The sequence below is a fragment of the Heteronotia binoei genome, chromosome 6, assembly GCF_032191835.1.
Source record: "Heteronotia binoei isolate CCM8104 ecotype False Entrance Well chromosome 6, APGP_CSIRO_Hbin_v1, whole genome shotgun sequence".
Taxonomy (NCBI): Eukaryota; Metazoa; Chordata; class Lepidosauria; order Squamata; family Gekkonidae; genus Heteronotia; species Heteronotia binoei.
The window spans coordinates 1,532,296-1,544,547 of NC_083228.1; the positions used below are offsets into that span (position 1 = coordinate 1,532,296).

At 49.5% G+C, this 12,252-nt stretch overlaps 1 protein-coding gene across 1 annotated transcript in view; it reads right to left on the reverse strand.

Annotated features, from left to right (window-relative positions):
• Positions 1-8,434: 8,434 nt before the first annotated feature.
• The window catches only part of COG3 (component of oligomeric golgi complex 3), a 52,339-nt gene continuing 48,521 nt past the window's right edge, over positions 8,435-12,252 (reverse strand). The window contains exon 23 of the mRNA XM_060240988.1: positions 8,435-10,486. Within this exon, the coding sequence (XP_060096971.1) occupies positions 10,457-10,486 (30 nt within the window). The 3' untranslated portion in view covers positions 8,435-10,456. The remainder of the gene's footprint in view (positions 10,487-12,252) is intronic.

The following is a 12,252-nucleotide window of genomic DNA, read 5'->3' on the forward strand; positions in this document are numbered from 1 at the left end:
CTGGTTTGCTGGGCAGGAGAGAGAAGAGCATTGAGCTGTCGACAGGGCTGCCTTTGTATCTGCTTTAGCCTCCGAGGACTCCTGGGACAAGCAAGCCTTCACATTACGTCTTGCCCTGCACAGCAAAACTGGGGGGGGGGGGGAGGGCAGTGGAAAGGAGGGGCGTGACGTTTTGGATGAGAACAAAATGAGCACAGTGAAGAAGACATTGTGGCCATAGGGATCGCGAGTGCTGTGTGTGTGTGTGCGTGTGTGCGTGAGACGTCAGGGGAGGTGGGGAAGCTGGCCTCTTAACCAGTCGGGTGGCTCTTGGTCTCTTTCTTTGGGTCCCAGCAGCCAGACAAGGGTGCTGCCGTTGCTGTGGCAACCACAAGGCCCTCAGTGACTGGACAGGGAGTGGATCTTGGTTCCAGCTGAGGTTGCTGGGACTGCGAGCGCATGTGGCCCAAAGGGTGACTGTTGGGCACCCCTGCTTTGAGATAGGCAGCACCTTAACATGGAGGTTCTGGAGATCAGTTCTGTATGGAAGCACATCCTGTTAATCCTCCCAGGGATCATCCCTCACTGCACAAACTGGCAGTCGGTCAATGGAGCGGTTCCCCAGATGGGGGATGCGGGGTCACTTTCACAGTCTGGCTGTCCATCCTTTTTTTAAAGCCCAGTTCTTGTGAAAATGTGGAGGTGCCTGATAAAATCTCTGCAGCAGCGGAGGCGGCCTCTTTCCCCTCCACTGCGGCTGCTTCTCTCCTTCCCCTGCCCCTCCTCCTCTCTCTGTTTTCTTCTTCCCTCTCTGATCAGAGATTAATAAGCCACAAAATTAACAAATCTCAGAACTTATTGCATCCTATTATGGAATTTAATCCAAAGGTCCACAGAACCCAGTTAATGATCTTGGTGGTGACAAATGTTTCCTCAACGCTGTGGAGTCCTGTGAGCAAAAATTCTGCTTCATGAGCTCCTGGCATTCTAGTTGTGAGCTCCTGCATAGTTTAGTTTGCTCTGGGGCCATTTTTCCTGAGCAGAGACAAGAATGTGTGAGCCGGAGACTAAAAAATTATAAGCTAGCTCACACTAACTCAGCTTAGAGGGAATTGGGGGGAGGACTTGTTCCCTCATGTTTTAATTAGTCCAGAAGACACAGCTGTGACCTTGAGACAGGAGCTTTGGATGAAAACCGGAGGTGTGGATGTGATCGACAAACAGATCTGTGGTCGTCTGTTGCTGGATAGTATCCAGGCATCCTACAGAATATATGGGGGGCAAGGCTTTTTTTGAGCAGGAACACAGTTCCGGCTGGCTTGGTGTCAGGGGGTGTGGCCTAATATGTAAATGAATTTCTGCTGGGCTTTTCCTACAAAAAGCCCATGTGAAACAATGGTGACATCAGGGGGTGTGGCCTAATATGGAAATGAGTTCCTGCTGGGGGGTATGCATGTTGCCAGCATTTCTCCGCTTCTGGACGGTATGTGGAGGGATGGTGAAGAAACAGATGCGTTCAGGGCAGCCCATGAAAGTGTCCCTGGGCTCTTCTGCCAGAGGTCTGTCCTGCGGGTGGCCTTTCTCTTTGGGGGAACTAAGGCTGGCGCTGTAGAAAAGACTTGCCTGCATTCTGCAGTGTCATCTTGAGTAGGAGTGCTTCTTTATCCTCTCATCCAGAATGCTTCCTGGTGCCAAGTGCATTGAGGCCATGCATGGGACATCCTTTAGGGTTGCCAACCTCCAGGTAGGGTCTGGAGGCCTTCCAGAATTGCAACTGATTTCCAGACTGCAGAGATCGTTTTCCCTGCAGGGAGGTGTCTATTTTGGAGGGTGAATTCTGCGGCATCACATTCCTCATTGAGCTCCCTCCTGTCCCCAGACTCCACCCTCCCGAGGCTCCACCCCCAAAGCTCCAGGACTGTCCCAACCCAGAGCTGGCAACCCTAGACAGCCACCAGGGATAGGGTCTGTTTCCTCTGTGGGCTCTTAGCTGGGCAGGTCGGGGTTGGCAGAATGACCAGAAGGGGCCCACTGGCACTCCATTGCTGCCCCTCTTTTTCATGCACAGAATTCTTGCACTTCGAATCCTGCAGCCTGAGCTACCAGAAGCCAGCCAGCTTCATTCCTCCCGCCCCTGCCCCATTCTTTGTGGCTTTGGAAATCTGCAGACAAAATTTTGCTGCATGGCCCTTGGGGATTTAGTAGCAGCAGTTCTTGAGATGTGGTTTTGGGCTGCCTCCTCAAGTACAAGCAAGCTGGGTTTCTCGAGCGTGTATTTCCTGGCTTCCCAAAGTGAACTTCCTTTTGAAATCAGAACCGAGTGCTGTTTTTTGTAATGTCTTTCTCTAAAAATTTAAGAAAGGGGTTCCATCTGACTCCACCTCCCGACAGTGTCCGCATCACACAAGTTGAGATGGCAATTTTGTCCCAAGCTTTATTTACTAAGTATAAAATACCTATTTTTCTGCAGATGCTTTTATACAGTTTGTTCACAATAACCGCAATTAACTCACTTGTCCGCCTGGTTGCAATACTCTTTTGATACAATGCCCCTGCTCTTGGATTCCTCAAACACAGCAGGTTTTCTCTTTCGCTGACTCCAGAGATCAGCCCAGGAAACCAGTTGTGCTTCAGAAGTATGACTGTAAATATGTATAATTGCCTTTGTACAGACTTACCCATGTACTTAACTTGTATAGAGAAAAAATAATTTAAATTAATTGAAAAGGCAGTAAAGAAGGACTTTTCAATGTTTATTTAAATGAAATAATTATGCCATGTATGTTCACATGAAATATGGGGTTCAGCCCCCCAAATATTTATACCATTGCAGCTACGCCTCAAAAGCAGTCTTTTGTCGGGGTAAAGAGTTGACATTGAAATTGTTTGGGGCACCTACCACAGAGAACTGGCTCCCCTCCGGCCCCGTCAAAATGATTCACACTTGGCCACAATCGGGGTGGATCTGGGTAGGAGATTTTTTAATGGAAGGACATCCTATTTTTTTAAAACTGCTTTTAATTTTACATTCTTATCTGCAGCAATGTTTAAACCTGACACAAAAAGGATAGTACTGGAGAATACTACTAGCCCGTGGCAAAAATGCTTTCACAATACTGGCTGTGTATAACCAGTTCACACGGATGCCATTCTTAGTTAATACATAGGCGTGTTCATACACACACCAACACACACACACAAACATTTACAAAGAAGAAGTCACTCTTGTGTTTGTTTCTTCCTTGCAGTGGATTATTATTTGGCAGTTAATAAATGGAATTATTGAATTATTGAAAGGTGTGTTTCTTGTACAAATAAGTGATAGTCTGAGCTGATGTGACAGTTAGTTGTATCTTTAGCTAGTTTTGATTTGTGGAGCCTCAACCACCTTCATGTGGGGCATGTGAAACCTCACATTTTCCTGCTCACATCTGAGACGACTCCCCCCCCCACCCCCCAAGCAGCTCCAACGCCCCTTATTCTCCAGTTCTCTTCCTGGCCAGGTGGGCGTGTGGCACTGTGCACTGGGGGAGGGGGTCTTTGTTGGATGAGAATTTGGTTATGTGCCACAGTTGGCATGGTTGTCAGAAGGAACTGAGGAGCAGTCAAGCTGTTGCAGAATAATTATCCAGTAGCCCATTAAAGGTCTGAATCACCAGCCAGCTCGTTTTCGGAGACTTCCAAAGGGTCTGCACACACATGACACAGTAAACGGGGCAACGTTGTCTGCTATAGTACAAAGTTGATAAGAGAGCTCTGTGTTGAACCTTGCCCTAGCACGCCAAGCAGGAACTTTCAGCAAATTAATGCTCTAACCCCGGGGGCTCCAACCCCTGGTCCGTGGACCGGTACCAGTCCGTGGCCTGTTTGCAACCGAGCCATGAGTTGTATAATGATTTCATTATATATTACAATATTGGGTTTATATCCTGCCTCCCACTCCAAATTTCAGAGTCTCAGAGCGGCTCACAATCTCCTTTACCTTCCTCTCCCACAGCAGACACCCTGCGAGGTGGGTGGGGCTGAGAGAGCTCTCCTCAGAAGCAGCCCTTTCAAGGACAGCTCTGCCAGAGCTATGACTGACTCAAGGCCATTCCAGTAGCTGCAAGTGGAGGAGTAGGGAATCAAACCCGGTTCTCCCAGATAAGGGTTTGCACTCTTAACCACCATGTCAAACTAATAAAAATAAAGTGCACAATTGTATCATCCCAAAACCATTGCCCCCTCCCACCTGGTCTTTCACAAAACCAGTCCCTGGTGCCAAAAAGGTTGGGGACCAGTGCTCTAAACCGAGGCCATGCCAGCAGGTGCAAGCGGAGGAGTGGGGAATCAAACCCGGTTCTCCCTGATAAGAGTCCGCACACTTAACCACTACACCAAACTGGCTCTCCAAGTGTGTGGGGCAGCAGATCAGCTTCTGGAACATTCGCCCCACCACCACCCGTTTCCTGTTGAAGGTCAAATGGGGCCAAACATCATTGCCATCTTAATTTTCTTTTTGACAAAGTGCCTTTCCCTTACAATCAATGGGGTCTGAGGTGACCATCTGGTTCTTTGGAGTCTGAAGGAATCCCAGGCTTATCGCTGTCATCCATTTTTAGAGTCAAAATGTAATGCCGGGTAGCAGAGATATAAACTTTATAAAACACACAAACACAAAGATTTTAAAAACTTAAAACATAATAAATTAGCACTCAATGGTGCTTTCTTGGTATTTCTCCTGTGTGATCTGGAAGCTCTGGCTCTTTCCTTTTTTCCCCAGGAGACCAGGAGGGGGAGAAGCCTCAACCAATAGAAGAAAGAGAGGCTTGGCTCAGTAGCTTTGTGGTGTGATTGAGAGAGCCTGGCAAAGCAAGCTATTCCTCTTCTCCAAAGGAGGAGTCTCAGCCAATGGAGAAAATAGAGGCTTTTCTCTGAAGCTTCTGTGCAATTGAGCAAGCCTGGCAAAGCAAGCTAAGAGGGAGAAGGAAGCAAGAGAGAGGGAGAAGGAAGCAGATGGCAGCCAGTTCTTTGAGGGCCTGATAGAAGCCCTCCTATTCAGCCCCTGGGCCACATGTTTGACACCTCTGATTGACTAAATGCAGCAAATTAAAATCTAAGATTACTGGGAGGGTGGGGTCCCCCTCCCCGACTGTCATTTTCTCTTCAATACTCGAGGCAAAGATGTATGAAAATGCTTGGTAAAACCTGTCCTCCAGATCCAGATTCTTTCCTGGAAATCCCTCTGTGGGATTTGCATTTTCAGTTTTATACCCTTGTTTCTAACTCACGGTCAAATGAAGTCATACAAACAGCACTTTCCAACATATTTAACCCTGTTCAGGATTGCAAGTAAACCTGCATTGTAGCAAGTCCTAAATCTCATGGACAAAAAAAAAAACTGCAACAGCATTTTGCACAAGATGAGTGTAGCCCTGATTATCTCTTTATTAGGCTATTAATCATCTGCCTTCTCACTGAGACTCAAGGCAAATCACACCTGATTTTATGATTTCAGTTTATATCCCACCCTCCCCAAATGGACTCAGGACGGATTACAGCAAGGTTGAAAACATCAGATAAATTCAATTCGTTAAAGTTCAATTTAAAAGAGCAGAAGTTAAATGTATAACTGCCTGGTTCTAGGTATTGGCACTGAGCCTGGTAAGGAACATCAGAAGGGGCGCATGTGATGGGCGGAGCGTCAGCTTCAGCCAGGGGCAGATGGTGGAAGAGCTCCATTCACAGGCCTTGCGGAACAGCAGTGCCGCGGCAGGAGCCTGTCCCACGAGGCCGAGGTCAGGACAGACAAAGCTGCAGCCCTGATCAAGGCTAGACAGACATCCTGAGTCCGCTAGCGGAGAGGGCGGGATAAAAGGCTAATGTGAATAAATCAATCCTTTGGGCTGGGGACAGCCAGCAATTCTTTCGGGGCCTGATACATACATGGGGAGAGGATACCTTATGATTTGCCTAGAGGCTGTGACCTCATGGGAAGGGGAGGGGTTTGGAGGACATTTGGCCTGGAAGGATGACCTTTGACCATCAGCTGCCCTTTGAATTCAAGGTGACATCCTGGGACATGCCAAGCCCAATTCAAGAAATATCTGGGGACTCTGGGGGTGGAGCCAGGAGACTTTGGGGTGGAGTCAGGCGGCTTTGGGGGTGGCATCAGGAGCAAGGTTGTGATAAGCATAGTTGAACTCCAAAGTGAGTTCTGGCCATCACATTTAAAGGGTCCACGCACCTTTTAAATGTCTTCCCTCCATTGGAAATAAGGAAGGACATCTTTGGGGGGCTCATAGAACTGGACCCCCTGGTCCAATCTTTTTGAAACTTGGAGGGTGTTTTGAGGAGAGGCACTAGATGCTATACTGAAAATTTGGTGCCTCTCACTCAAAATAGCCCCCCACAGAGCCCCAGATACCTGTGGATCAATTCTCCATTATACCCTATGGGAATCAGTCTCTAAGGGAATAATGGAGTGCCCAGCAGACATTTCCCTCCCCCCCCCCCGCTTTCTGATGACCCTGAAGCAGGGGGAGGGCCTCCAGACTGGGGGATCTCCTGCCCCCACCTGGGGATTGCAACACAACAGAGAAAAGCGGATATATGGAGCAGGGTAAAGATACAAAAACCTCTGCAAGAACCAGCCTCAACAAAAAACTAAGTGTAATTTACAAAAATCTCATAACCAAACTAAACATATCAAAAGTGAAATTAATCACATTTTAAAGTGACAGAGCACAGACCATGCCCGTGCCCATAGTACTTGTCTCTAAACATGAAGACTTGTCAAACTGAAGATCCGGGCTGTGCTGAAAGAGGTCAATATTCAAAACGGAGAATAACGCTCGTCTTTTTTTGGTGAACAGACATGTTGAATGATGTAATGCAGCAAAGGCATCAGAACGCGATGTTGGCAGACTACCTTTTCCCCTGAGAATCTAGTCCTGGAGGTTGGCAACACACCTTTTCCCGACAATCCAGTCCTGGAGGCTGGCAATGTACTTTCCCCCCTGGCAATCCAGTCCTGGAGGCTGGCAAAGTAACTTTTCCTTTGGCAATCCAGTGCCGGGGGCTGGCAGACTACCATTTCCCCTGGCAATCCAGTACCAGAGACTGGCAAACTACCTTTTCCCTTGACAATCCAGTTCTGGAGGTTGCCAGGCTACGTTTTCCCCTGACAACCCAGTCCTGGAGGTTGGCAAACTACCTTTTCCCTTGACAATCCAGTCCTGGAGGCTGGCAGACTAGCTTTTCCCCTGGCAATCCAGTCCTGGAGACTGGCAAAGTAGCTTTTCCTTTGGCAATCCAGTCCCAGAGGTTGGCAACCTACCCTTCCCCCTGGTAATTCATATCCAGAAAACCTGTGCCAATCCCAGGGGCTAGAAATGTGCCCTTCCGCCCCCCACAATCCCACTCCAGGACACTTGTAAATTGTTTTGACTTTCCTGGAAGATCCATTCCAGATTTTTATTGTGGCCGTTTCTGTGCTTCAATGTGTTTCAATGGAGCCCATGAAAGTCAATTGGCTTTTCTCCCATTGGCATTTTCTCCCATTCTATCCAATGGGGAGGCTCTCCCATCATTTCCTATGGGTAATCTTGTCATTTGTTTTAGTATGTCCCACCCAGAATTAAACTTCATTGGTCTGAAAGGACTCAGACTGGGCTCCGCTGCTTCAGACCAACAGGAGAGCCACCTGAATCCATATCCTTACAGATGTTAGTAACACAGAGGATACAGAACTTTTGGGGGCAGCAAGCACAGAGACCCTGCAGAACTTGGCTGCTGTTTGTAGGGCCTGGTCTCCACCCCAGCGGTTTCAGGACTTGCTGTAGCCAGCATGGACTCTTTCCACGTCTTTGGTGTGTAAAAATGGAGTTTCTACATGCTCAGGGCTTCTCTCTCTTTCTCCCCCCCCCCCCCCCGCCCAGCAGTTTCTCTTTCCACCAGCAGGATGAGGGTCACAGCAAGACTTACACACAGCGTAGAAGTCTGAGGGTTGCCAACATCTAGGTGGGGCCAGGTCATCTCCTAGAATTAGAGACTGCTCTCCAGGCTCCATACAGACGCAGGCAAGGGCAGACCACCCATTTGTCTCTTGCCTCAAAAACCCCATTAGGGGATACCCTAAACTGACTGCTTTGGAAGGCAGACTCTCCCTTCCCCAAGCCCCACCCTAAGAATTTCCCAACCCCGAGCTGGCAACCCTAGGTTTGATGGAGATTTTGTTTCTTGGCTTCACAGGCTCGAGTTTTCCTTCATTCAGAGCACCCTGGACTGAGGCCTTTTTCATGACTGCATATTGAGTCCGGATGAGAAATATGAGAAGTCCTCCTATCGCAATTGAAAAGGGCACTCCTCCATTGATGCCTCCCATCCTCCTCGGAGGAGGGACCAACCACCATTCAATATCACAGCCTTCCTGGCTGCTGCTCTTGCAGGCGTTAAAAGACAGCCAAGGCCAGAGTAAGAAATCAAAGCTTTTATTTCAAAAAGAAAAACCACATTAAAAACAGGACTCTAGTCAATAATATAAAGATCTTAAATTAATCTGTTTTAAATTATGTACACTATTTGTATAGGTAGATATTTGGAACTGTACAGTTTTAAAGAAGCCTGCATTCAAGCAAGGACACTGTACAAAGATCACCCCCCCCCATCTTCTCTTCCAAGTGATTCTAATTTTGAACTGAGAGGGTTCAGTTGCTGGATTTCCAGCCCTCACATCTTAACCTCAGACAAGAATCACGTATGAAAACCATATAAAATTGCCAGATGTACATATATACTACAAGACATTATTTTACAACCATTTAAACAGATTTGTATTGCAGCCGTAGCTCCTCCGTCCACGGTTCTGTCTGCTGCAGCCAGCCTCCGCCCAGGCCAGGCCACTCAGGGTGGTGTTAAAGGGGGCGAGTGGCTTCTGAAGCAACAAAAGCAAACTCAAAAGACCCATCGGACACATCCAAAGGCTCCTTGGGACTGTCATCTCACCTCATGGCATTTCCATTCCGTGGAAGCAGCCCTTGTCCCCCAAGTGTCCTGGCTCTATCCAAGGGTCGCCAGGAGTTTGCTTTTATTGGTCTGTCACTTCGACCTGCTTGTCACTGGCACAGCCTCTCCTCCTCCTGGTGCACTGTGGAGCTTTCAAAGCCTGTGATTTTCCTATCCTGTGAGGTGTACTTAAGAGCACAAGTGTTTGTGGATCCCCAGGATCAAGGAGACCCACTCAAGCTGACAGGCGGCCACTCCCTGCCCAAAGCAACCCAGGCCAGAAAGCAGCAGACTGCTTGTTCCTGGACAGTGACCGTCCTGATTCTTGGCCACTGACAGACTGCAGAACACTCCAATCGCTTCCCCCATCAGAAAGCACATCGACCATGCTCAACTGGAATCCTGAACAACATGAAGGGGGGTTTTCCTACCCCCAAAAAAAGTTTAAACAGAGCTTACTCTGTATTCTCAAGAACTTCATAACTCCTCAAGGCACTTCCATGCAGGAATGACCTAAATGTATGAATCTGTCAGCTGTTGTGTGAAACAGTCTCACTCTTGTACAAGCTGCTAGGGAAGTGCTAACTCGTCAGGACAGACAGAGCTGTGCAGATGTCCAGCTTGAATGGCTGCAATTCACAGGCCGGTAACAGATAAAGGCCTCCCGGGGCACGGGGGCCATTCCCCTGCCCCTCCCTTAAGAGAGGGAGGTCTCCTCTTGCTTTCACAGCAGACCCCCCCCTGCTTGGCTCCACCCTCAAACCCAGGGGGGTCCAGCACTCCTACAAATCAACTCAGCCCAGGAACCTTCCTGTCCCCCCCCCCCCCCCCCGCCAGACGAACAGATAAGGACTGGAACTTCCCCAGCTCAGCCATGCCTGGCGGTTGTCACTCAAGTTGCACAACCTTTTTTCCTGTCACTCTGCACAGTCTTCTCTGCACATCCTGCACATACCAAACCACACAGAGATGCCGGTGGCAGAGTTCATTCATCAGGACAGGACCCTGCAGGAAACACTGTGGAAGACTCGCAGGTACCCAAAGAAGAGAGGGCAATTTCACAAGCCCATGTGCTAAGCATGACCTGGCACCTTCAAGTGCCTTTCCCTTCAGTGATATGCAGTGACACATTTGAGTGGCCTCTCTTACGAAGAGTTCTGTGTCTGAGGAGATGGAAGAGCTTCGCCTGGTGGGGCACAGGCAGGCCCCGTCTGCACTCCACGGGAGGACTCCCTCCCAGGCAGGGTTGTGCTCAGCAGCTGGATGGGACCCTCCCCAGGGCATGGGGCCTGCTTCTTTCACTGGAGGGTTTTCAGCACAAGCTCCACCCGATGGGAGCTCAAGAAGACTTCCACAAGGCCTGGCCTTCCAGAAGGTGGGCAACTGCCTGCTGCCTGCAGAGGGTCTTCGGCAGATTCCCAGATCCTTTTCCTGTGCAATGGATGGATGGAAGGAAGGAAGGAAGGAAGTTCAGACGGCACCACAATTCTGTCTACTTGCTCACGGACAAGAGGAGGTTCACCTGCAAGAGAAGAAGAGCTTCACTCTCCAGTGATGGGCAAGTGGGCAGCACTGCAGGTCCTCACTGGAGAGTCGAAAGAAAACTGGGTTCAACAAGCCACATCCCTCCAGTGCCCAAGCTTCCCGGCTGCTTTGTTGCCCATTCCTGTGCCGGAACACCAGCCCCTCCACTGGCCTGATCCTGCAGCAGATTCTGTGCATTGGGCAGGTCGTGGGGGGCGGGGGGGGAGCGGGGAGGTTGCACCAGGGCTTGGTTCTTTCTTACACCTCCAGGGGAATGCTGATGGCTGTTTTGGGGACAGTCGGCAATTTCTCTCCAGGCCAGTTTGGCCAGGGATCCTGGAGGTTTTGCCATCTTCTGGGCATGGAGCAGGGCTCACTGGGGATGTGTATTGGGAGGAGGTACCTATGGATTTCCTGCCTTGTGCAGGGGCTGGACTGGATGCCCCTGGAAGCCTCTTCCAGCTCTGTGATTCCATCTGCAGACTGCTGAAGAGAGGGACCATGGGAGCCATTTCCGGGCTCTTGCAGTTTGGGGCTCTCCCTGAGTCTTTAGCACATCTTTCCACCCCACAAACACTTCCGCAGCCTTCTCTTCAGCCTGTGGAAAGGCCCCACCAAGAGCAGCTTCCTCTAAACCTGCTCTGCCAGAAGCTGCTGCCAAAGGCAGGCCCAGCAGCCCCTCCGAGGGCTCCAAGACCCAGGAGGGAATGAGAGGTTGAGGCCAACCCTGCCTGGAGCATTGGCATCTACTGCCATTTCTCTGCTCTGTATTTTCATTTACAAATTAGAATCATAGTTGGAAGGACCTCTAGGGTCATCTAGTCCAACCCCCTGCACAATGCAGGAACTCACAAATCCCTCCCTCTAAATTCACAGGATCTTCATTGCTGTCAGATGGCCATCTAGCCTCTGTTGAAAAACCTCCAAGGAAGGAGAACCCACCACCTCCCGAGGAAGCCTGTTCCACTGAAGAATGTTGAGCAGGAAACTCTTTTGATTTAATATCAACCCATTTGTTCTGGTCCAACCTTCCGACCTTCCGGGGCCACAGAAAACAATTCCACACCATCCTCTATAGGACAGCCCTTCAAGTACTTGAAGATGGTGATCATGTCACCTCTCAGCTGCCTCCTTTCCAGGCTAAACATGCCCAGCTCCTTCAGCCTTTCCTCATAGGACTTGGTCTCCAGACCCCTCACCATCTTCATCGCCCTCCTCTGGACCCGTTCCAGCTTCTCTACATCCTTCTTAAATTGTGGTGGCCAAAACTGAACACAAGACTCCAGGTGAGGTCTTACCAGAGCAGAGTAAAGTGATACCATCACATCACGTGATCTGGACACTATACTTCTGTTGATACAGCCCAAAATTACATTTGCTTTTTTAGCCACCGCATCACACTTTTGCACTCACAGTGGGCCTCCTGTGACAGCGGCACACCCCTCCACAAGACATGTACACATGCTCCTACAAGGACTGCTGCTGCCACCGCCCGGTCTTAGAATGCCTCCCAAGATCCCTTTAGCATGTGCTCAGCAGCGAGCAAGTACCCTTGGCCTGGAGCTTTGGGTTCAAATTGCTCTATATGCCGCTTATTTCCTGTCCTCCTCTGACTGAAGCAGCCTATAAAACCCCAAGACTAAAGGTAAGCAGGTGGCAGCAAAGGGGGGTCCTCGGTGCTGCTTGTGCCTGCAGGGGGCGCACACGGGATGCCAAGAGGAAGGCCTGGAGCTTTGGGCTCAAATGATACTCAAATGGGATTTT